Raw genomic sequence first — 26,837 nt, 5'->3', positions numbered from 1 at the left:
CTCCCCTCCCCGTCCCTCCCCTCCCACTTATCTAAAGAGCCCTTCAATCCCATTATCTGATTAGCAAAGCCATCTTATCCTCACATGTTCCCCTTTTAGTGGGGTAAGGGGTTCACTCCTTCTCCATTGGGTGGCCAAGTACGATGGTGTCAGCCATGTTGTCTACCCCTCCCAGATGCATATGCAGGGGCATCTCTCCAATCACTTTGGTGTAACAGACAAGCAGGTCTGCTGTCCTCATGCGGTCTCGTCATCCCTTACAACTAGACAATTTATTGCAACCGTAAATGTTCCTGAAAGCCTGATCTATCGTAAACCCTCCGTCCCGAAGAAGAAGACAAAGTAGAAAGAGAATGAATGCAAAATGGCACACAAGAAATGAAAGTAAACGAACCAATAACAAATGACCCAGTGTGCCCAACCTCTCCAACTATTTCTCTCTTTTTTTTTCTCTCCTAGTAACTCAACTAAATTAGTTTGACGTTTTTTTGGAACCAGAGCCAAAAAGGCTTTTATAACTATAAGCGGTATGGATCAGGATAAATCACATTAAGCTGTCCAATTTAATTAAAGTATCAACTAAACATAATAGATACTTACACGGGGGAAAACTATTTCCATTTATAATTTCCATTTACCCGCTCTTTCTTGGGAGGCAGCAAAGGAATGTGAAACCTTAAGCAGAGAGCTTGAAGCACCCAAGGGAGTGTTTGAGACCATTTACGATGATTTAGAAGCTTCCTATTTTTCAAAAGTTATGCGCCAGAAACAAATGCGGGATGGAGGACGACGGTGGCGGTGTAACGAACCGAAGAGCTGTCCCACTTTAGCCTGCGTCAGCTCTCAGCCAGGAGGATCAATAGTGGAATATTTTTTATTCATAAAGCAGCGAGTTAATTCCATCAAGGGGTAGATGGGGTAGATGTAAGACACTAAGCAAGGGCAGAGGAGTTAAACGTCTGGAGCTGAATACAAAGCTGAGGACAGAGGCCTGCCAAGGATGATCAGCCGACACGGATGCCCCAACTTTCATGTCCTTTGTTTTATCTCTCCCTCTCTCTCTCTCTCTCTCTCTCTCTCTCTCTCTCTCTCTCTCTCTCTGTCACAAACACACACACACACACACAACCACACACACACCTGCACTCACACGCTTGTTCTTTAATTAACCCAATTCCACACCGCTAGTAGAATCCCAATAGCCTGTGTTGTCATTGTCGTCACCGCAGTGGAGGGTTAAGTATGGAGGGCGAAATTTTTTAAGCTACAAGTACAGTACATGTACTTTATTATTTGCATGCATATGACTCCTTCCGTCCCTCCCATCCCTTTGTGCTTCTAATACAGCCTGAAACGTGTCCTAATCTCCTTTAAATGTCAGACAGGAGAGAGTGACAATCAAGCTCTCTCTTCCTTCTGCCGGACATGCCAACGTCGAGACGAAATCTGCAGCCGTTTGTGAAGAGACAGTCAGTAATGTGGTGGTCTAGCTTGATGTTAGTTATGGGGCACAGATCGACGTGCCCAAACCCAGTGTGTCGTGTGGTTCCTGCCTGGGACTTTGCCACCTCCTTCGTGTACGTCATCTCTAAACTACGAGGCCCCCGTCTGTTTAAGAGATAGAATACAGTGTAAAAGTAAAGTGGGAAACCACAATCCAAGCCGAATGACTGGATAGACTAGAGAGTGACTGGATAGACTAGAGAGTGACTGGATAGACTAGAGAGTGACTGGATAGACTAGAGAGTGACTGGATAGACTAGAGAGTGACTGGATAGACTAGAGTGACTGGATAGACTAGAGTGACTGGATAGACTAGAGAGTGACTGGATAGACTAGAGTGACTGGATAGACTAGAGAGTGACTGGATAGACTAGAGAGTGACTGGATAGACTAGAGAGTGACTGTATAGACTAGAGAGTGACTGGATAGACTAGAGAGTGACTGGATAGACTAGAGAGTGACTGGATAGACTAGAGAGTGACTGTATAGACTAGAGAGTGACTGGATAGACTAGAGAGTGACTGGATAGACTAGAGAGTGACTGGCCTGATCGGGTCTTCCAGGCTTGTGTCTTTGGGTGAAAGACGGATGTCCAGACCGAGTCTCCATGCTGAAACTAAGAGGCTGACCACAGTAGGTCCCCGTCACACAGTCCATCCACCCTTCCGCCTGCCCGCCCCATCCCATCATCCCCGTGAAAACGCTCCTTCATGCTCCAACCTAATTAAGAGCTACTGTCGTCCTGAAAGCCAATTAGACTTTAAAGCCTTTGGAGGAGGGGAGAAATCCATAGCATTTTAATTTGTCTCCATTTTTCAAAAGTGTCTGTAAACCAATACCGATACTTCCCAGTCGTTCCCTGTAGCCAGGGCACACTACTGCGGCATAGAGAGAACACACTACTCCTCATCGCTACCCCATCATCGCCATTACCCTGGTTGTAAAACACTGAAATATGAGCCACCCACTGTTCAATATGCGTTATGTTCAATATGCGTTATACTCTTTATATATCTATATTGAATAATGTTACATCTCCAGAGAGAGAGAGAGAGAGAGAGAGAGAGAGAGAGAGAGAGCCTGCCTCTTATAACAGAAGAAAATGGGGATTGTGACACGAGAGAGCACACCTCATTGGCGATAGTACCCTAATGGAGACGGGCTTGGCGGAGCCCGCAGTTGCACGGAGTCGGCCGTTGAAGACGTCTCGGGTTTCATGAAACACAAAACGCTCCCCCATCCCCTCTGGGTTCCTCTCTCTACCCCGTTATTGCTGTTTTTTCCTCTACTGAAAGAAATGAAAGAACAACTGAAATGTGCATCTCATAAGGCAGGCAGCATCGTCGGGGCTGGGCCGGGCTGGGCGTCTGAGGGGAGCGGCGGCCTGGCAGGCGCCTAGATGCTGTCTTAACCCTGTCAGCTCTCGCTAGTGCCAGCCACCGGTAATGTGTCCCGACATCATGGATATGTGAAATCAAACAAATGTGCCTCCCTGATACATATACTCTCCCTGCCCCAATCATCCTGGGGCCAAACGAGCCTGCATGGGTTATATACACTGAGTGTACAAAACATTAGTAACATGATATGACATAGACTGACCAGGTGAATCCAGGTGAAAGCTATGATCACTTATTGATGTCACTTTTTAAATCCACTTCAATCAGTGTAGATGAAGGGGAGGAGACAGTTTCATTTGAGACATTGATTGTGTATATGTGCCATTCAGAAGGGGAATGGGCAAGATAAAATATTTAAGTGCCTTTGAACGGGGTATGGTAGTAGGTGCCAGGTGCACCGGTTTGAGTGTGTCAAGAACTGCAACGCTGCTGGGTTTTTCACGCTCAACAGTTTCCTGCATCTATCACCCAAAGGACATCCAGCCAACTTGACACGACTGTGGGAAGCATTGGAGTCAACATGGGCCAACATCCCTGTGGAACGCTTTCGACGCCATGTCGAGTCCATGCCCCGACGAATTGAGGCTGTTCTGAGGGCAAAAGGCGGTTGTACTCAATATTAGGATGGTGTTCCTAATGTTTTGTACACTCAGTGTATGCAATCATATAATGGCTTCTCATGTTACGGAACTCCCGGTTTATGTTTCCCTGACAGGAAAGAGGGGTGACGGAGGACACCAGTCAGAGTGTTGTGATGAACACTAACGAGGCCTGCAGTGTCTTCCACTCCATTCCATCCCCGCCACTCTAGGTTCACATGTTGAACTGTCTGTCCTCCCTGGAGCAGGGTGTATATGGGAGGAGGGGGTAAATGTAATATAAAAGCAATGGGAGTTGACCTGGTTAGTGTCATTTATTTCAAATGAATAATGTAATCTAATATCAGAGACAGAAATAGCTAGGAGGGAGGCTTTGGTCTCATCCTCATCTCCCATCTTTCCTCCTCCTGCTGCACTGGTTACAGTAGGTCACTGGGTGTGTCCCAAATTCTGTTCTTTTGACCAGAGCGCTATGGGTACAGGAAAAAGGGGTCCATTTGGGACGTTGCCACTAACTGTGCCCAGGGAGGGGGTCAGCGCCTGGACTGGATTAGTATGGGACTGGATTGGTCTGGGGCCTGCTGCGGTGGGTTGGTGGCGGGCTGGATATGGGATGTGGATGTTGTTTGTGTGGCTTGCAGGCAACAGAAAGCTACTGACGAGCCTGGCTGGAAATGACATTTGGCATGCAGATAATAGTCCTGCCGAGAGCAACAGGCCCTAGATAGCACACCCCTCCTGTTCTGTTTGGTACCCTAGATAGCACACCCCTCCTGTTCTGCTTGGTACCCTAGATAGCACACCCCTCCTGTTCTGCTTGGTACCCTAGATAGCACACCCCTCCTGTTCTGCTTGGTACCCTAGATAGCACACCCCTCCTGTTCTGCTTGGTACCCTAGATAGCACACCCCTCCTGTTCTGCTTGGTACCCTAGATAGCACACCCCTCCTGTTCTGTTTGGTACCCTAGATAGCACACCCCTCCTGTTCTGTTTGGTACCCTAGATAGCACACCCCTCCTGTTCTGCTTGGTACCCTAGATAGCACACCCCTCCTGTTCTGCTTGGTACCCTAGATAGCACACCCCTCCTGTTCTGTTTGGTACCCTAGATAGCACACCCCTCCTGTTCTGCTTGGTACCCTAGATAGCACACCCCTCCTGTTCTGCTTGGTACCCTAGATAGCACACCCCTCCTGTTCTGCTTGGTACCCTAGATAGCACACCCCTCCTGTTCTGCTTGGTACCCTAGATAGCACACCCCTCCTGTTCTGCTTGGTACCCTAGATAGCACACCCCTCCTGTTCTGCTTGGTACCCTAGATAGCACACCCCTCCTGTTCTGTTTGGTACCCTAGATAGCACACCCCTCCTGTTCTGCTTGGTACCCTAGATAGCACACCCCTCCTGTTCTGCTTGGTACCCTAGATAGCACACCCCTCCTGTTCTGCTTGGTACCCTAGACAGGCAGATAGCGGACCAGTCAGCGGCGTAGAATCAACAACTGGGTGTTTATATCCTCTCTTTATGGCAGCATGCTGTGAATATGGGTTATGAAGAGGGGCATATGTCTGTTTTTGACTACGGAAGTACATAATATGATTGGAACAAGGATGTTGATGATGGTTGAGGTTTTGAGCTGTTTCCCACTTTCCAGGTATTTCAATTTCAATTGAAATGGTGCTTTTCCTCGTCTCACTGTCCCTCTTTCACTTTCCCTCTCACCTTCGGTGAAGGGAGAGGCCGCGATAACTTGAAATAGAAACCGAATTGTGTTGCCATGCCATTCATTATTTTTCAGCGTCTGTTGAGAAAAATTGAATTGAATCAACTTGGATCACGTTTACCAGTAAATCCCAAACGTCTTTCTCTCTTTGTGTGTGTATGTGTGTGTGTGTGTGTATGTGTGTGTGTGTGTGCGTGTGTGTGTTTGCCCGCTACGAGGACGGCTCCTCCTTGCAGCGTGCGTAAGATATCCTTGAGTGTGTTGCTAGGCTTTTATCAGTAATATGTTTTTGTGCTGCCAGCTTGTCTGGACATGTGAGGCTTTAATGGAATCAATAGGAGATTTATAGCAGCCATCCTGTGAGTCAGAAAGAGGAGGGTGAAAGGAAAATAAAGTTAATGAAATTTGCAAGCAGATTGTCAGTGTCAGGAGACTGATGCACTCCCTCTCTCCTCCCCCACTCCAGAAATGTGTGTGCGCGCGTGTGTGTGTTTGGGGGATGAGTGTGTGCTGTTTGTTTTGCGTGTGTTTGCGTGTGTGTGTGTGTGTGTGTGTTTGAGTGGGTGGGTAGTGTGGATATTACTCTGTTTGTTGTCTGTGTGTCCTTTTAACTCGGAGGCGGGAAGCCAATTTCAGCCAGATGATAGTATCGTCTCTTTGAAGGTAGAGATCTGACTCACCTAAAATAACATGAGACACGGAGGATACAGACAAAGGACCCATGCACCATGTAACAAAGCGACATGGCCTCCCAAGAACACTGTGTAATGTGCTGCTCAACAAGGATTGGTGGGCAGATGTTTATCACAGATTATTAGCGGCAGTATCTCGCCAATATCAAAGAACATTAGCAATGAGATGAAGTGGGCGAGGTCTATATCTGCTCAACAGATAGCAGAACATGTAATGTGCTATTATTTTACATTCATTACAGACCTTCTCCCCTGTATGATTTACATCATACATGTTGCTGCGGTGTTTTGGGGAGAACTTGTGATGTCCTCAGACGTTGTGGCAGATACACCATTTATGTGGCAGCATATTGTTGATTGCGCTAACCGCATCCAATCGGATTCACGTGCGTGTGTGTGAGGGTTTGAGGTTGCTCAAAACCGCAGAGAGAGAGAGAGAGAGGGGGAGAGAGAGAGAGAGAGAGAGAGAGAGAGAGAGAGAGAGAGAGAGAGAGAGAGAGAGAGAGAGAGAGAGAGAGAGAGAGAGAGAGAGAGAGAGAGAGAGAGAGAGAGAGAGAGAGAGAGAGAGAGAGAGAGAGAGAGAGAGAGAGAGAGAGAGATTGTATTTCATAACGGTTCTTATTTAGCTTGGATGATTTAATTATCCCCCCCCCCCTCTGTAAGGATGGAGAACACACAGCCGAGTAAACAAAACAAGAAAACATTTATTAGAACTGGGAAAAGCCGCAGGCTCTCCCTCTCTGTCGCGCGTAGAGGACATAATGGACCTGAGGCCCGCCATTCATGAAAAATGTAAACAAAACAGACTAAAAGAAGAATCAGAAATGGGAGAGTGAAAATACAAAATGAAGTATTCTTTATCCGTTTTGCATCTGTGCCATCGACGTCAGAGGGAGAGCAATGGGTAAAGCGGTCGGAAGATAAATGCATTCTTACCCAATGTGTCGGCGGTATAAACACGGAATACATTTTCCGTCTGTGCTGCATGTTAAAGTGGCGTATTATGAGTTACGCTCCTTCAAATGTTTGCCTTCTTTGTACATCGCACATAGTTTGAGTCAAAGGTACACAAAAACCCCATGCTGTTTAGATCAACTCAAGGAGGAATTGGAGATTTGTGCGTCTCTTTTCAAACAAAGGCCCCGGCCAAAGAATGCAAGGCTGTTGAAAACGTCAAGAACAATAGAGCTTGACTCAGGTTGAAGCTGTATATTAGAACACACTAATTAAGATTTCTGGCACTAATAAAACTGGATTGGGCTCCCATTTAATAACATACACCCAATTGTAATTGAAGGTGGTGGTGGGGGGGTTACCCAATTAATGGTGTTATTATAATATCCTGAGAGGAAATTGCTGGCAATACTCTGGTTAATTCATAATTATAGGCTGCCAGAAGGAAGAAGGAGAGAGGTTAGGTTAGGCCGGCCATTGTGTTTGGAGTCAACTTATTGATCCTGCTGAGTGAGTGAGTGAGTGTGAGTGAGTGTGAGTGAGTGAGTGAGTGAGTGAGTGAGTGAGTGAGTGAGTGAGTGAGTGAGTGAGTGAGTGAGTGAGTGAGTGAGTATGGGCTGGCAGAATTCCACAGTGTTTTTGGGTCCTTGCCTGATTATTTACCACTGGAAGTGGTTGTAACAAGGTCAGTGGGGTTAAGCTGGAGGTCAGAGAAACGCACACCTGTTTAGGAGGTGCTGGCGGGCGGAGTAGAGAACACACACTCTAGGAGCTCAGATGCAATAATGTAATAACCTCATAACCAATATTTCAACGGACAAGCTGTCTTCATCAGGGTATAATGACACACACTGCGGGTCACTAGTATATATAGTGTCAAAGGACACACGCAGGTGTCTGTAATCCTTTCATTGGTTAATTTACAGATATAAATAGAACATACAGTAAATGGATAGCATACGATCATAGATACATGTTGGCTACGTAGGTCTACGAACATTTACAATAGCAAAATCACAATTATCACAAGAATGGCTTCAGATCAAAGTCTACGTTGAGACCGAACGGAGCAGGTGTCTTTAAATGAAAGATCCAGGCAACCTCTCGTTGTAACAATAAATTGTCGAGGTCCCCGCCTCTCCTCGGGAGCGTGACGTGTTCCATGCCGGTATAAGGACGAAGTCGAGTCCGCTTCCAAACAGTGGGTACTGTACGTCCAGTTTCTTGCACCTAAATGGGAGCTGCGATGCCCCGAGATTCCTACTTTTAATTCGCGCCTCCTTTTAACCCACATCGTTTTTACCACAAGGACGAGTTGTAAAGATAAATAGCCGCCTTAAGAGGAGCAGTCAGTCGGGTTAAGCCCACCGGTGGTCTCTCTCTGTTATGTGGATCAGACATGACCGGCAGACAGACACCCTGATTATACCCCCAGATATTCCCTATCTCATTTGTTTCCTCCCTGCCCAGTAATTGCATTCTGCTTTTCAAAATGATGTTTGCCGACAAGCATCTACAGACAAACAAGGCTTCATAAAGTTAAGCAAAACCATTGTGACATGTCCAAAGTCATTTGGCTCATAACCGAATGCAAAGAAAGCTGTCAGGATTATAAGGTGGTGCCATGTCTTAGTTTGCGAGTGTTCTTTTTCTCTGTCATGTGTTCTCAAGTTACTCAAACCCAATGCGATTGCTTCATTTCTCCTGGAGAATAATGGAACCCTACTGAAGGGTTCTTACTTGAGTTAAAAATGTTGAAATGTTTTACATTAAAAAAACGTACGCACACATATGTATCTCCATCACACACACACACACACACACACACACACACACACACACACACACACACACACACACACACACACACACACACACACACACACACAAGAGGGGGAGAGAGGGGGGTCTGAGAGGGCAGAAAGAGAGGAAAGGGAAGATATGACGTTTATGGTTTGTAGAACAATTAGATTTTAGACTTCAAAAGGATGGCTATCATTACTCCTCAGCAGAACGCCGGAGCCCCAAGAATGCTCCAGAATGCCCATATGTTCTTAACCGCTTCGCCTCTCTGAAATGTGAGTTGGGCCTTCAAACAACCCCCTAACATTTCATCTTTGTCTTTATCTTGTGCTCCCCAGAGACCTCAGTGAAAACCAGATCCAGGCAGTTCCTCGTAAGGCTTTCCGTGGGATCACAACGGTCAAGAACCTGTAAGTAGCCACACTCCATCCTCCTCTATCTTCCGCATATAGAAAGCACTTTAACAAGCACCTGGCCTGGCTTCTCTGTGAAAAACAAGTGTGGAAAATGTTCTTTGTCAGAGGAAAGATGGGTCCAGGTCTGTTGGAACAATTATCTAGTCTCCCGTCCGATCATTCATTTGTCCGTTCGTTTATTCATGCATTCTAATAAATAACATCACAATTAATACACTGACAAATGTATTGCTTCTGCTTAGGGAATTACAACCCAGGTTGTCATCAAGCCACAGTAAGATGGCCTTCTATTTTAATTTCGTTGACAGGATTCACGCACATGGTTTCTTCGGTTCAGTATTAGCGGTGAGCTGCTTCTGATTTGCATGGAGTCTGATGATATTATGATTAAAACCACGCCCTATATCCAGACCAGAGCCAATTGTACGCTTCCCCACACATGTTGCCGGGTGATGGTTTTGGGCAGAATATCAGAGAGAAAGAGAAAACAATTCCCAGCCAATGGCCGCCATTCGTCGCCCAGAACAATAAACACTGCATTCCCTAAAACTCAGTCCCAAATCAGCCAATCAGAGGAGGGCTTATCAATGATTCACTGCAATTAATAGAGAGACGTGTTGTTGAGTTTAGGCTTAATGGGCCGACCACTGTGTTTGGAGTTAAGATCGCTTGTATGTAAATCAGCCAGATTCGGTCTGTTCCTTTTCCCAGGGTTGGGTTGTAAAGTCAGTCTGGGTGGTTCTGGGTGGTTTCCTCCACTCTCCGATCATCAGCATCATCCACTTTCCCTTTCACGTGATAGACTGCGTCCCAATAGGCACCATATTCCCAATAGTGCACTACTTTTGACCAGAGCCCTATGGGGGAATGGGGTGCCTTTTCTGGGACGCATCCATAGAACGAAACCTGGCTTGTCTTTCTATATAAACTCCCTCTTAATGTTGCCGGCTGAACTGGGGTCCCCACAACAAGAGAGAGCGAGAGCTAGAGAGAGAGAGCGAGAGCTAGAGAGAGAGAGAGAGAGCTAGAGAGAGAGCGAGAGAGAGAGCAAGAGAGAGGGAGATAAAGCAAGAGAGAGAGAGAGAGAGAGGGAGAGAACAAGAGAGAGGGAGAGAGCAAGAGAGAGAGAGCAAGAGAGAGAGCAAGAGAGGGGGAGAGAACAAGAGAGAGGGAGAGAGCAAGAGAGAGAGAGAGAGGGTGATAAAAGCAAGAGAGAGAGAGAGAGAGGGAGAGAGCAAGAGAGAGCAAGAGAGAGGGAGAGAACAAGAGAGAGAGCAAAAGAGAGGGAGAGAGCAAGAGAGGGAGCAAGAGAGAGAGAGAGGGAAAGAGAGAGAGGGAGAGAGAGAGAGAGAGAGGGAGGGAGGGGGAGAGAGAGAGAGAGAGAGAGAGAGAGAGAGAGAGAGAGAGAGAGAGAGAGAGAGAGAGAGAGAGAGAGAGAGAGAGAGAGAGAGAGAGAGAGAGAGAGAGAGAGAGAGAGAGAGAGAGAGAGAGAGAGAGAGAGAGAGAGAGAGATAGAGCGAGGGAGAGAGAGAGAAGATAATAGAGAATAAAGGACAGACCGGAGTCAGCTGGCCTCCATTACCTACCAGATCTCCTGTCCTGTCCATGCCTGTGGTGCTATTGATAATCTGCAATCCACCAAATAAACAGAGCCACACAGTGCTTTCTATTCCGAAAGAGAGTGTGATAAAGTAAGGCATCTCCTTTAAGGACATGAGTCAGAGGTTCATGTTATGCACTGCTCTGCGTGGAGGAGCGACAGTCAGCCAGGTTGGCTTTAAAGCTCGGGGCAGAGTAATTGCGTTTGAAAATAAGTGGAGTGCCTGTCTGTTTGTGTTAGGGCACCGCTGCCACTCAATGAGGCTCCCCTCCACCGCCCTCTGCCCCTCCCCCTCTCAGATTCAGTTAACAGAGTGTCACTCACAGCCCCCCCTCTCTGACCCTGGCCAGATGAGACCCCCCACCCCCTCTCTCTCTCCTCACTCATCTCCACAGGTCAACGTGTGTGAGAGGTGCCCCTCCATCTCCCTGTTTTTCCCCCCCAACCAAAAAAAAACATGCTCCGTTCCCTCAAACGGTTGATGAATGGAGAGCGAGCTGCTCATTACTCATCAGAGAGAGAGAGAGAGAGAGAGAGAGAGAGAGAGAGAGAGAGAGAGAGAGAGAGAGAGAGAGAGAGAGAGAGAGAGAGAGAGAGAGAGAGAGAGAGAGAGAGAGAGAGAGAGAGAGAGAGAGATGGACGGGCAATCACAGCAGCCGGGTTGGAGCGTTTAGCACAGTTCTCCAGCTGTTTGCAGAGCACACAGGAGACAGGGAGGAAGGGAGACAGTGACTGGTTGCCTGAGACTCTTTAGTAACCCCCATCCGTCACCACCACCCCCCCCTCTCATTCCTCCTCAGGCACCTCCGCCCCAGCACAGCAAGGTGACTCCTGATTTAATTGCCGAAACAGTCCAACCCTCCATTTTCCTACCAAAGAAAAACCCTGACAGGTCCCAGTTGGCCTGTGCATTGATTTTCTCATATGCTCTCCCCTCTTTCTCCTAATGCCCTCCTTTTGTACTACAGAAGTAGGGACACACAGCTCTCCCCACACTCGTAATCCCAACCCTGATATCCTGGAGAAATCTTTATTGGCTACTGAAAACTGGAGTGGCATTAATTTCACTCAGCTATCAGATTGCCTTTCTTTTCCTTTAAACAAAAAACGGCCAAGAAACTGGCAGAGGTTGTTATTCTAATCTGCTCTCTCAACAAATGAGACAAATTTGTCACAAATCTGTATATGTCAGAGCAGACAGGATCTTTATCTGGGGTTTCTGGGCCTGCCGGCCTTGGCTGGCTTCAGCTAAGTGTCAGCTCCACACACACACACGCTGCTGACTTGACTACTGTATCTGTCTATCCTACACACAATCGGCCAATCCACAGTGTTGTCCATCAGCAACAAAATGGCTGCCCATTGTAGGTCTTATAAGGTTATCTGCACATAACATAGACATTATGTTGCGATAGTGGCAGTATAGAGAGGTCTGTCAGCCAGCAAACCAAACCTCCACTGGGCTGGGCTGACAGTGAGTTATTGGACATATATGAGACCAGTGCATTGACATCTCTCTGATTATAAACACTGCGGCCTCACTAATGCTATATCAACTAAATGCAAGGTGTGATTGAGAGTCCAGTTCTGCAGCTGGTTGGGAAAACAATGCATGTGCATAATTTATAACCCCACCCCCCACCCTCCACCTATGTCTTTCACTCCATGTTCCCCTACCCAGAACGCTGTGTCCGCAGCTCGCCGACTGCTTCTGGCGCAGCTTACCTGACTGCGCCACCACACGACACTAGAAGCACCGCGGGCACACTGTACCGCTGTACCCAGGCCTCTGCCCACTGAACCACGCTACGGACACCAACACACAGCTGCAACGCACAGCTCCTAGGCTACTGGGCTACTGGGCTCTCAAATACAGAAGGGTTCTGCACTGTCCCCTTTGTCCAAGTACACACAGTATTAGTCGAGAGAGAGTCTTTAGGCCTTGTGTCCACGTCCATCCACAGAAGGACACTGGCTAACCACTGTCTGTACTGCCCTCTAGCTGTGCTAATCAGGACACGGTAGCTAGCTGTGGATTGGCTGTGTGATTTATCTCCATCTGTCCATCCCTTCCTCCCGAAGCCCTTCAGCCTCTCCGTCACCCCAGCCCAGTGACAGCGGAGTTGCTGCTATAAGGCCGTGTCCCGAATGGCACCCTATTCCCTGAACTATATAGAGAATAGAGTGGCATTTTGGGACGCCGACCCTGTCTGTTAGGGACTCCAGCTCCGGGCAGCCTCACTCCACCGCGCTCCCCACTCCCTCCACCACAGAGACGGATCCTCTCATTCACTTCCTTGTTGTCTTCGCTGATGAACGTCGATCAACCGGGTCCCCAAATTAATTGGGAGGTTTGTGGCTGTTGGTTTAGCATCCTGGTCCATCCTTCCCCATGACTGATTAATAGGGCTGGTCTGAGTCGGTCGGTACTGTTAAGGACTGCTCCCCTCTCCCTTTTTCTCGACTCTCTACCCTCTCTCTCTGTCTCTCTCTCTCTCTGTATCTCTCTTTCCCTATCTCTCTCTCTCTCTCTCTCTCTCTCTCTGTATCTCTCTTTCCCCCTCTCTCTCTCTCTCTCTCTCTTCTCTCTCTCTCTCTCTCTCTCACTCTCTCTCTCTGTCTCTGACTCCCTCTCTCTCTCTCTCTGTATCTCTCTTTCCCTCTCTCTCTCTCTCTCTCTGTATCTCTCACTCTCTCTCTCTGTCTCTGACTCTATCTCTCCCTCTCTCTCTCTCTCTCTCTTTCTCTTTCTCTCCTTTTTTCAAATTCCTCCATATGGGGCTGGGAATGCAGAAGCATCAAACTGCCAATACTGCTTAAGACTGGGATGATTAAAGGCCGACGTAATTAGATGGAAGGAAATAAAATGTTGGACTCTCACACCCCCCACATAACACCCATTACACATACACACATAATATGTACGCACGCACGCACGCGCACACACACACACACACACACACACACACACACACACACACACACACACACACACACACACACACACACACACACACACACACACACACACACACACACACACACACACACACACACACACAGCTATCCTCCCGCCCTATAATTCACATGGGATTAATAGTGGTCCTGTGATCCCTAGAAGGTAGCCACGTGCACTAAACTGTCAGTCAACAGAAATAATCTCTCGTGATATGATGATTGTTTAGAGCCTAGAGAGTGCAAGCTGAGCAGAGCCAGGCATTGTAGTCAGCACGTCTTCAAGGTGTTTCCTAAAATGGAAACCAGATGTAAAAAAGGGTTGAAAAAAAACAAAAACAGCTTTGATCACGGTCTCCTCCTCCCCGAGGTTTGTCAGGTTTCACATGATAGAAGAGGCACAGTGATGCCGAAACGTTGGTGTTTTACCCAGTAAATGACTCTGAGTTTATAGTGTGTGACTCTCTTTATTTATTTATACAGTTCACATGATACATTTACTAATTATGAAATGATTTCGTGGACATTTTATCATGAAGTTAGATTAAGCTCGACAAAGCATGCTTCCAATATGTCATTTGTAAGAACTGTGCCATAACATCGCTTGTTTCCATCCTACACAGATGGTCGTTTTCCTTGTGAATATTTCACTGGGAATGTTTTATAACCAAGTGTGAAGGAATAATCTCATAGGAGGTGTCAACCCACAATCTGTCGGCAGACATTGTGATTCAACATGTTACCTATTTCATTTCCTCTCTGGGGGGGGGACGCTTTCCAAATGGACGTATTGTCTCCACAGCTAAGAGATAAGGACCAGACAGGAAACAGATGCTTTACTAGAGGAGAGTCAAGGGAAGGGAAGAAAAGAGAAGATAGAAAGCAAAGTGAAAAGGATTAGGGAGGGAGAGATGGGGGAAGAGAGGGAGACGGGTCTAGGAAGAGGAGATTAGGGAGGGAGAGATGGGGGAAGAGAGGGAGACGGGTCTAGGAAGAGGAGATTAGCGGAGGGAGAGATGGGGGAAGAGAGGGAGACGGGTCTAGGAAGAGGAGATTAGCGGAGGGAGAGATGTTATTTTTTATAGCCTAGAGCAGAAGATACATAGGCTGTGTTCCGTAACAGGTTAAATGTCACAGAAGCTTTTTGGAGACTGGATAAACGGTCTGGGAGAGCGTTCTAAATGTCTGCCCTTTGTGGTGCCTTGTCTTCCATCCATCTCCTTTTTGGGGGGCAGAGAGAGGAGAGAGGAAGGGTGGAGAGACTGGGGGTTGGGGCATGGGACTGCATACTTAGACCTGCAAATGAAAGTAAAAGGAAAAGAAGGAAGAGGGATGAGTGCTCTGAGCATTGGGAGTCCGGGCTGATTTACGAACCCTCTCCTTTAATTAAATTGTTTCAGTGACAGAGCCGGTAAAAGCTCGTAATGGATTGGCTGCTCTAATGTAATGAAATTACTCCCTTTCTGACTTTCAAAAAATAGAACGGTAGAGGGGTGGGAGGAGTGGGAGAACAGGAGGGGGGAGGGAGAAAATGCAATTAATATTTACAGAGAGTTGACAGACGGGGTGGGCTATATGCTTTAGCCAGCCTCCTGTTCACTCTCCTTCTGTCTTTCTCTCAAACTCCCCTCCTCCCTCTTTTCTCTCTCTCTCTCTCTCTCTCTCTCTCTCTCTCTCTCTCTCTCTCTCTCTCTCTCTCTCTCTCCTCCTCCACTCACGGGGCAGCGTAGAGAGTGAGGTGATAGGCTGCCGCCAGACAGGCCACTTTAGCCAGCTGGTCCTTTCCTTTCCTAACCTGCCAGGCTGCAGTGAGACAGAGGTGAGCGCTGAGATCTGAGTGTGTGCTGTGTGCTGCCTGGCGACAACCTACTTACCACCAGTCCACCCCAGCCAAACTCGTCCCCGGCCACCGGCACTCTTCCTGCAGCCCTCACCTCCAGCAGCCCCCTCCAGCCTCCGCCTCCACGCCTGCAGACAGACCTGCCGCTGACTCCTGTCTCTAATCTCTCCTCAGGCAACTGGACAGCAACCACATCAGCTGTATCGAAGATGGAGCCTTCCGAGCCCTCCGCGATCTGGAGATACTGTGAGTCCCCCTCCTCCTCTTTACCCTTCCTCCTCTCCTCTCATCTGCAGGGACCTCTCCTGCTCTTCCCTCTTCTTTTCCCTCCCCCCCCCCCTCTCTCGCTATCTCTCTATCTCCCTGTGTTTTCTGTTGAATGTCCTCCAAGGGCAAAGTGTGTTGCATGTGAAGCCGCAGCAGCGCGGCGTGCCTCTACCTGTGCATTCTGCCAGCGGCAGCGGTGATAGTGTCATCCTCCTGACGCGTTAGTCTGTCTGTCCGCCGCGTGTCTTCTGTTTCTCCGTGTCGACTGTGTGACCGCGGTTTTGCACCGGCTCATTTGTCGCTCCGTGCTGCACTGTGACATTAAGCTACTTTTCAACGCACCCCCCGTCCGTCCGTCCGTCCGTCCGTGCACTGTTGCCCGTTGAAACGAGTTCTACGGCCGTCTGCTGTGGTGTGATGTAGGCATATCTGGATATTCCAAAACATTCAGAACCTTGTCAGGGAATAGTGTCATGCATTGTAACAACTCGGTAGCAAAACTATAGGCTAAGCTTGTGTCCTCTGTCGTAGTGTAAAGCTTTAAACTAGACTCAGTACTTGGCCTGACAGACACTGTTGCATTTATTTGGCTGGTGAGCTGCTGCTGTACTGTAGCACGGTGTCTGAAACTCTTCCCTGTGGCTGAGGGTGTTACTGGGGGGTCTGGACCTGTTCCGTCCGGACTGGTCTGAGTGCTGGGGGAGTATTTACCCCTGCAGCCCCCCAGGCTGTTACGTCCTGGTGCAGAGGGATTCACTGGAGGCACCTCCAGCCCTGGCACAGTGAAGATAGCCCAGGCAGCACTACTAAGAATATGATAGGACAGTACAGGAAAGTATTGCTGGGGGAGATAGACATTTCCCAGATACTAGCCCATCCATCAGCTCATTGGCAGGGCACAAAATGCAGTTGTCCCCCCCCCCTCCCCTCTGTTAAAGCAGGGCTCATTTTGTGACCAAGAGAGACATACAGTCAGTCTCACCCGCCGGTTTTACAGAAAACCTGCAAAAAAGCTGGTTGGTTTGTTCACACAGAGAACTCACTTGAGGTGCTCATATTAGGGCTGTGCTCAAAGGCAGTGCAGGATATGTTTGAATGAAGGATAATAATCCTGCTGCTGGACTGGCTGTTCATTCTAAGCGTCCTCCTCCCTCTGCCCTGCCTTGGCTCATAGAGCGGCTAGCGATTGTTTCACGACCACAGCACAAAATGGCACGATGGAGATGAGATGGCGTTAGTCGGCTGAGCAGACCAGACATAAAAGTCAGCATGTGTGGATTCAATTTTCATGAACAATACTGCACCTTCCTCGTGCTCGACCAGAGCCCATGACGAAGCGGACGTCAGTGGAGAATGTGAAGATGTTGTTTAAAGATGATAATTCGCCCATATGTCCATGCAGCTGAAATGGAGATAATTGGACTAAGTGCTGTTGTGGTGGGTATACACAGGCGTAGGTCGTATGCCCACTTTTTCTTTCTCAGTGGGCGTTACGAATACTCACTTCTTAATCCCCCACGGATGCGTTACCAAAGTAGTAACTACACTCAAAAATCTAAATGTCTTTGATTTTTCCCAGATCACAGAAGTCGTCTCCTGATGTGGTTTAAGCGTTGTTGTGGACTTAGAACATAACATTTGGTTGTTTTCATTTTTTTTTGTGTGTGACTGAAGAAAAAAAATGGAACAAATCTGAAACCTGTGGATTTCTGACTCAGTTGACAGCCTAATTTATCTGTTTCAATAGTACGCCTACTATTAGCTTGCTAGCACGGTACGTCTTGGGTTGGCATGACTGTGAAAGACCAAAATGGGATTTATCATTTTAGAATACATGTCACTGTTTCTCATATCATTTTTCACACAGGGCACCATTACTTCGCCGGGCAGGCCGTTTTGGGATTTTTTTTTGCCAAAGTTTGAGTACACCCACTTCTCCACGAACCACTACAACACAGATTTGACTGGAGCACTAGGCATTGATTGCCTTCGATGTAATTAGGTTATGCAGTCTTGGTACATTAGGCTTTTTCTTTGAGCAATTGTCTCTGTTTTAGAATGAAACAAAGTGTTCGATTTTATGGCAGTGTACCTACTAATGTAGGATCTTAATTTGAGCCCATTTGCTACAGCAGGAAAATAATGTTGCAGCAACAGGACATTTGGCAAATGGAATTTTTATTTTAGTTGGGCAATACATTTTTCATTAGTGCAAATCAAGTCTGACATTTCAAAGTGGCAATTACATACTTTAGAAGCCTTTTTAAACCTAAAATACACTGCAAGTGCGGGAGGATTCTCCGCAACAAAAGAGTGATCAAATTAAGATCATACATCTGCAACACATTTTCCAAATAGATACAGTAAGTTCAGCGGTATCCAGCTTTTCATATTGTCATACTGTCATTCTCTTATCCCTGGATTTACGCTATTACTAGCATAGCATACAAGGTGGCGCTAAAAATGCAAGAAAAGCCCAAAGGGCCTCTATTACAAGAATGCTAACAAAAGTAGTGCAAACTAATAGCAAAATCATGTAGATGCTGTTAGCTAAATGCTAACTAGCGAAAACGAACATAAACTAATTGCAAAGACAAGCAAATCCAGCTCCTACAAGCATAGTTCGTAGCTACCGAATGTCATTTTCGGTGAGTGTGGACATTTACAAGCGAAGGTGAACGAGAGAAATTGTGCAAATGAACGAAGTTGGGATGCATGCTTTTCTGAACGAAGAGCAGCATATGCACACGGAGCAGACGGGAGAAGAACAAAGGAGAAGAACATGCAAGTAGGAACCACAGGGGAAAGAAATGGCAGCTGTACAGACAACTCATCCAGAGCTCTTTGACTTCTGACGGCAAACATTTGGTGGTGAATTGCATACAAGTGTAACTTCATCACCCCATGTGCGCTGCACAACAGAGACTCGCTGATAGATATAGAACGCTGTGGTCTCAACAGCTCCCGCCGTCTCCCGTTGTGCTATTTACAAACAGGCACGTGACTGAACTCGGCTGTTCTGGGGATCGACGGTAAGCTTCGTAATGTACAATAACAGGTTAAATGAAGAATGCAATCTGCTTTAACTCCTAACGTGTATTGCACAAGTTGACTGCCGGTTTTAATTTAAAAAGTAGCTTCAAATATGACAATTGATTGAAAAACCTCAAATAAATCGTTTTGACGGTATTGCAAAACCATCCCGTGGCTTTTTCCAAATACTCCGGTATACGGTATATACCGTACCAGAAAGCATCTTGATGTTCAGGCCTATATCTATTGCCCAGTGTATCAGTGTAGAATTGAAATTACAATTGGTTCTTGTCCATGGTGCAGTAGATGCACCATCTCTCCTGATATCTAGTGTATGTCAGTGTATTTGTACTTGTGCCATCTTCTAGCCTTTGAATTGAACTCATAGATGAGATCCTCTCTCTTTCATGTGATACGATCAAAGGGTATCAACTGCACTAAAACTGTTCCTTACTGGGTATTTTTTTTATTTATTCTTCTATTAGATCTGGCATGGGAACTATCGGTGCCTTCTAAGAGCCTGTGGTAAAGAGGGAAAAGCAAAGATAATGTATTATTGATGTAACACATTTCTCCATGACCAGCCATGTTTGTTCCACATTGTCAGACCACCATGTTTTTACAAAGTATTTTGGAGAACAACATTGTTAAAAAAATTAAAAAAAACGGAAATATGTTGGTATGTGTTTTGTCCAGGAGGGAAAACCCCCCAAAAAAGAACATTGGGAATTTTACAGTATATAAATAGAAACTGGTTGATGAAATGAATTTACACACAGTCAGATGGACACAATATTTTTATCGAAGCTGTCAAGAAAAGTGATATATAGGTGCTCCTTTGTAGTTTGATCTCAAGAAAACATTGTGTCCAAATACCCCTCTTAAAAAAAACAGAAATTGGGGTGGTCGACACATGTGATGTTTCTAATCACAATGATAGTTAAACTTCTTTTTACATTTTTTTTTTAAAGAGCATCGTCTGACTTTAGACATAAACAAGTCATTTCAAAGGCCTCATTCCAATTGATGCCTGGGTGGCTGAGAAATCTCTCTGATCATAGAAAACAACCGATACAAAGGTCTCAGCCTATTTCTCCCGAGAAGAATTCCTTATACAATCACGTCAGCTTTGTGTTAGATGTTAAGCATTATTCCCCCAAGTTGCTAATGAATAAGAGCTGATTTAGTGGAGGACTAAATAGGACTCCGTAATGAGTGCAGCTCTGTGACTTCCAATGACTGAATACAGTTTAACGCCTGCCAAGCAACACAAAATAAATGATCGGCCCTTTCTGGTGATGAATTGTAATTTGGATTTAACATAAATGTGCTAATGACTGAACTAATGACTTCAAAGCTATCTCGGACATTTTCTTATATTGGGCATGCCTTGCATCTCAATGAGATGGAGAACAGGGTTGGGTGCCAGCAGAGCACACTGCATGGTGGGCCAACATACTGCTGGGTGGAGGGGATGGACGAGCCAATATGCCACTGATTCTTTGATGATTATTCATTGGATGGTTTCTGCTCTTAGGACATTTGATTTGAATAAATGCCGCTTTTATGTCAAGATGTCCTTGAAGATACTTGTCAAATGTAAGTTTCACTAAGCAAATGAATTGTGTAAAAAAAAATAATATATATATATATATATATATCACATTTTATTGGATTTTTAACAATCGAAATACTAGCATTGTATTAGAATACTGGTCAAGGAAATATTACCCTCAATTAACTGGTGATGAATATGGCTTATAATTTCTTAACTGAGAGAGAAAAATTTGATTATACTTGTGAAAACTATTATGATAAAAATATGACTTGCAATATTGTTAGGAATTAAACTGGCAGAAATGTTATTTGTACATTATTCTTTTGGTTATAACGTTTACGTAATTTGTTAAATCTGTCCTTTAGCCGTTACAAATCTATACAAGTCTGAAATGCTCTTTGAAAAGCCAAAGAGCCTGCAGGTCGTCTACGGAGACCTCTGTGTTCTTACCAGAGTGCTGCGTGGCCATCTTCCATCGTCCCCCCCCTCCCGCTGCACTCTCCAGAACAGAGGGGCCGCTGCATATTTAATGACCACTTTTTGTACAGAAAATTCTGTCTCTCAATGAACGCCACTCTCTCTCTTTTTTTTTTTTTTTTGTGCCGACCTACCGGGCTCTGTCATTTTTTTATGAGGAATGGAAGTGCCGCTGAGACATTTCCATGCTAGGTATCTCAAGGTGACTTTCACCTCATCACGCATTGATAAGAAGAGGGAGGGACCAAGTTTTCACATTACCACAAACGACCTCCCCCCTCCTCCTCCAACTCCTTCCGCCCTGCCAAACACTGTCATTTGTCAATGTGTGCCCTCTGCATTTCCCTGACTTTTTGACAGGGGCCTCCGTGTTCCAACTAGAGTGATTTAGTTACTTCATAACCAGCCGAATGGGGACATAGACTCCCTTCACTTTATGTTAACACTGATTCACCAGGCTTGTTTGATACTGCATTCTCTTCTATTACTGTTATTCTTGCTGTTATTTTATTTTGAGGTTACAGATGCCCTCTTTAATATGAGTAGACTTTAATGATGTTTTGTACCCGCTGGTGAGTGGTAAGCACCTCTCTCACACGAAGACCCAAGGCATGCCAAAATACACCAACCAGGGGGGACCCCCACCACCCCTCCTGCCTTGTTGCCTACTGCCTTCGGAGTTGACTCAGTGTCATTTATTTGAACTGTTGAAAGTGCATTGTTGGACCTGGTTGTGATTTGACTGTGGAGAAGCAGACTGAATGGATGCTGTATGGTGAGAGTGTTAGCGGGTGAGGCGGAGTAGTACTGTTACGTTATATGCAGTGCGGCTCATTTGCTCCGAGCTGTGGTGATCACAAGAAACTATCGCATTTCTGTGGCTGCATTTTGGTTCCAGAGCCGTCTAGGGCGAGACGCGTGGGTGTTTGATCGAAACCTAAATGCATTGGTTCAGAAAAATATTTTTTTTATATACAGGGACCGGGTCAAAAATATAATGTTTTTGCTATTCAGTGCTTTTGGTTTGGCTGGCCTTTACCTGGTATTTAAGTCCGTCAGCTGTACCATGGCCAGGCGATCGTTGACGCTTCCAGGGAATTGATGTGACCTGACCTAGCCTCAGTCTCCTTGCCCCTCGGTCTGTATCCTCTCTGACCTCACTTCTATCTCATAAACACTGCTGATGACTCCTCTTGATTAATGCCTTTCTGTGGCTAGAGAGATGGAGGCCCAGTTGTAGCTCACTGAGGAGCACATAACCCAGAGAGAGAGAGAGAGAGAGAGAGAGCGAGAGAGGGGTAGAGAGGGAGACAGAGAGTTTGAGTATAAAAAGAGAGAGAGGGGGGTGGGGGGGGTTAGAGGGATAGAGAGAGAGAAGAGACTGTCAGGGACTGAGTCTTCTGTGTGAATCAGATATTCCATGCATTTATAATCCCCAACACCAGTGTGCCTCCCAAAGGACAAATCAGTCTTTACCTCAGTGTGGTCTGATTGAAAGGTTGCCTTCAGCCAATAGAATAGTCTTTATGAGTCAGATAGCAGGCAGAGAAAGAGAGATAGAGATTGAGATGGAGGGCGAGAGAGTGAGACAGAGAGAGGGGAAGTGAGATGGAGAGAAGGGGGGGTTGACGAGTGAGTGAGGGGGGGGGCTGTCATTAGCTCGCAAACAGCAGTTTCAAGCACAGGAAATTGCCTTGCCACCAGACGTGGCCCCTTACGATATCTCTGGGTATGACTGCGCCAAAGCAGCGCAATGGCGGTAGGGAGCAGGAGGAGAGAGAGGAACGACCCCATCGTGTCCCAGCAGAGCCAACCCAATGCACAATTAATCACTCGCTCCTGTACGCCAGGACAAAAAGGGATGGGAACAGCTTAGATTCAATCTGTCCTCATTTAAGCTGTAATGGCCTCATCAATGGCTCGGCACTCATGTCTCTCTCTCTGTCTGTCTGTCCGTCCTACATGTGCCTCTTGCTGCAGTATGTGACTGGCTAATACTGAGTGCCCTCCATCTACAGAACCAAAAGCTGGATCTGCCTCGCTTTTTCTCATCCCCCTCTCTTGTCTTCCCTCCTCTCTCCTCCCCCCTCCACCCTCCTCTCTCTTCCTCCCTCCGCCCTCCTCCCTCCTCCCTCCGCCCTCCACCCTCCGCCCTCCACCCTCCGCCCTCCACCCTCCTCTCTCTTCCTCCCTCCGCCCTCCACCCTCCTCTCTCTTCCTCCCTCTGCCCTCCACCCTCCTCTCTCCTCCGCCCTCCACCCTCCTCCCTCCACCCTCCACCATCCTCTCTCTTCCTCCCTCCGCCCTACTCTCCGTTGCCGATTACATTTTCCGGATCCATAAAGCATGTCTCTATTGGATAAGATAATGTCCACATTGCCCAAGCGCCTCACTGTTTTCTTTTGTCTCTCATAAGCCCTCACTTAGACACGAACCACGTGGACAGGGTCTTGAGCTGCAGCGCATGTTATTTCGATGTTTGTCATCTGCGAGTTCAACGACATCTGATTGCGCCTTTGTGCTTTAGCTGAGCCCTCCACGCTAAGTAAAACAAAGGCAAACATTTCCATCCCTTTCGGGTTGGATTCCGCCACGCCGCAAACAAGTGGTGGATGAGTTACGATGGCCGTAATGAAATGAGGCCTCATCTGGAGGCACTCTGCTCATTTGTTTTGACATCCAGGCCCCAAAAACTCCAGGCTTGTTCTGTAAACTCCACCGCTGCCTCGACACTTCTCAGCCCGCTGCCTCGACACTTCTCAGCCCGCTGCCTCGACACTTCTCAGCCCGCTGCCTCGACACTTCTCAGCCCGCTGCCTCGACACTTCTCAGCCCGCTGCCTCGACACTTCTCAGCTCGCTGCCTCGACACTTCTCAGCCCGCTTGCCTCGACACTTCTCAGCCCGCTGCCTCAACACTTCTCAGCCCGCTGCCTCGACACTTCTCAGCCCGCTGCCTCGACACTTCTCAGCCCGCTGCCTCGACACTTCTCAGCCCGCTGCCTCGACACTTCTCAGCCCGCTGCCTCCAACGCTGCTGCTGCCGTGCCATTGGCTGTTGTGTTGGTGGTGGTGGATTGTTCCAGAGTTCCATGGCAACATGGTGGAAATGTCACTCCTCACAGGGAGGGAAGGCATCTGAGACAACTATGGGACTCTGGAAGAGGAGACACACACACACACACACACACAGACGGAACATGCAGATTGCCTGGTTCAAACACTCAAGGCTTCTTTAAAGCAGACCCTCTACACACACACACACTCAAACACACACTCTACACACACTCTCACGGTGTCTTTAGGCAGGCTTAGTGAGATGATGAAGATGAAGAGAGAGAGGGAATTCACTCTGGTGGTTCCTGGGAAGGAACCAGACTCTTAAATCAGTCCGCACCCCCCACACACACACACTCATTGTGAGGGAGAAATGGCCAGGAGCAGAACCCGTGGGAAACTTCACCTCTCGCCCCCTCAGATATTACAATGTGCCACTCTAATGTGCCCGCCGAGAGAACAGTTAAAGAGGTTGGGGGGAAAATCTCTTCACCTACCTCCTGAAATACACTCTCTGTCACACACACACACACACACACACACACACACACACACACACACACACACACACCATGGCAGAACAGTGTGCTGCTGATGATGACACCGTCATGTCGCATTGCGTGTCTCTCAGGCCCCTGATTTCAAGCCTCTGTAAGTTTCTGTAACTGAGTCAGCTCCACTGAGCCGTATGCACTCCTCCTGTCCATCCCAGCCCTACACTCCCTCCCACTGCTCCGCTCCAGTCCTGTCTTACCCACTAGCCACTGCAGCCCCAGCCCCCCTCGCTGTGTCCTTTAAATTTAAAAAAAGTGACGTATCCAGGGGCCCTCTCCAAAAAGCCTTAATGAGGGTCTGGAGAGAGGCAGAGAGCACTCGAGACCCCAAAGTAGGCCTTTTTGCAAGTGTGGGAAAGCTTTCTTAGCATGGCAGAGAGCGAAGAAAGAAATCGCACTGGAAAAATATCGGAGAACCCGTACCTCGGACAGAGCCCGTCTCTGTTTTAAGGAGAAGTAATGGGGTCAGTTAATAAAAGAATAATCCTATGACCAGGACATCGATGGAGCTCTAAAGAAAATCATGAAGTAACATTGTTCCACTACACAACAAGCTATAATTCAGGATACTCTATTGATCCCATTAAAGCATAGAGGCTACATAATCGAGACACATAGGCGCCATTGTCTTCCTGGAGCATTGTATGAACTCAGCTAGCATCCCCTGCTTTCATTAAGAATCATTAGTTCAGTAGTGGTTCAATCAGGAAATAAATAACTCGCTGTGCAGATTCAAGACGGGGAAAATAACCAAACGTAAAAAGCTGAATAAAAGAGAGAGAGAGAGAGAGGGAGAGGGAGAGGGAGAGTGTGTCAGTAAAACATGGCCGTTAGTGGAGGGGAGAAGGATAGAGAGGTATCAGGAACAGCGGCAGTCCCCAACGGTTGCAGCCGGAAAGAGTGAGAGAAGGACGGAGTGGGGAGGAAAAAGATAGAGAGAGGGACAGAGTGGGGAGGAAAAAGATAGAGAGAGGGACAGAGTGGGGAGGAAAAAGATAGAGAGAGGGACAGAGTGGGGAGGAAAAAGATAGAGAGAGGGACGGAGTGGGGAGGAAAAAGATAGAGAGAGGGACGGAGTGGGGAGGAAAAAGATAGAGAGAGGGACGGAGTGGGGAGGAAAAAGATAGAGAGAGGGACGGAGTGGGGAGGAAAAAGATAGAGAGAGGGACAGAGTGGGGAGGAAAAAGATAGAGAGAGGGACGGAGTGGGGGGAGGAAAAGATAGAGAGAGGGACAGAGTGGGGAGGAAAAAGATAGAGAGAGGGACAGAGTGGGGAGGAAGAAAGAGGGACAGAGTGGGGAGAGAGAGGGACAGAGTGGGGAGGAAAAAGATAGAGAGAGGGACGGAGTGGGGAGGAAAAAGATAGAGAGAGGGACGGAGTGGGGAGGAAAAAGAAAAATGGGGAGGAAAAAGAGAGGGACGGAGTGGGGAGGAAAAAGATAGAGAGAGGGACGGAGTGGGGAGGAAAAAGATAGAGAGAGGGACAGAGTGGGGAGGAAAAAGATAGAGAGAGGGACGGAGTGGGGAGGAAAAAGATAGAGAGAGGGACGGAGTGGGGAGGAAAAAGATAGAGAGAGGGACGGAGTGGGGAGGAAAAAGATAGAGAGAGGGACGGAGTGGGGAGGAGAAAAATAGAGAGAGGGACGGAGTGGGGAGGAAAAAGAGAGGGAGAAGGACGGAGTGGGGAGGAAAAAGAGAGAGAGAAGGACGGAGTGGGGAGGAAAAGATAGAGAGAGGGACGGAGTGGGGAGGAGAAAAATAGAGAGAGGGACGGAGTGGGGAGGAAAAAGAGAGGGAGAAGGACGGAGTGGGGAGGAAAAAGAGAGAGAGAAGGACGGAGTGGGGAGGAAAAAGAGAGAGAGAAGGACGGAGTGGGGAGGAAAAAGAGAGAGAGGGGCGGAGTGGGGAGGAAAAAGAGAGAGAGAGGGGAGGAGTGGGGAGGAAAAAGAGAGAGAAGGACGGAGTGGGGAGGAAAAAGAGAGAGAGAAGGACGGAGTGGGGAGGAAAAAGAGAGAGAGAAGGACGGAGTGGGGAGGAAAATGAGAGAGAGAGGGGCGAAGTGGGGAGGAAAAAGAGAGAGAGAGGGGCGGAGTGGGGAGGAAAAAGAGAGAGAGAGGCGGAGAAGGACGACGGTGATAGAGGGGCGAGAGGGAGCGGCCTGAGGGGAGAGAGTGTGAGAGAGAGGGATAGAGATTGAAAGAGAGAGAGAGAGAGAGAGAGCAAGGATAAAGATGGATTGACGGCTGGGGCAGTGATCAGACTCCGCAGGCCCTATAGACAACATGCGATAGCGTCAACCTCATGGGCTGCTGGTAAAGACTCAGCTCCATCACTGCCTCCCTGGCTGGGGACAGAGATAGGGGCCCTATACAGCACTACATTACACTACACAACAGATTACGTTCCCC

General features: G+C 47.4%; 1 protein-coding gene across 1 annotated transcript in view; it reads left to right on the top strand.

The window, feature by feature from the left end:
• Positions 1-26,837, top strand: part of LOC118383088 (slit homolog 3 protein-like) — a 225,863-nt gene that overhangs the window by 122,133 nt on the left and 76,893 nt on the right. The window contains exons 5-6 of the mRNA XM_052507337.1: positions 9,012-9,083; positions 15,659-15,730. Coding sequence (XP_052363297.1) covers positions 9,012-9,083; positions 15,659-15,730 — 144 coding nt within the window. The remainder of the gene's footprint in view (positions 1-9,011; positions 9,084-15,658; positions 15,731-26,837) is intronic.

This window comes from Oncorhynchus keta, chromosome 4, assembly GCF_023373465.1.
Source record: "Oncorhynchus keta strain PuntledgeMale-10-30-2019 chromosome 4, Oket_V2, whole genome shotgun sequence".
Lineage (NCBI taxonomy): Eukaryota > Metazoa > Chordata > Actinopteri > Salmoniformes > Salmonidae > Oncorhynchus > Oncorhynchus keta.
This window is presented reverse-complemented; position numbering and strand designations above follow the sequence as displayed.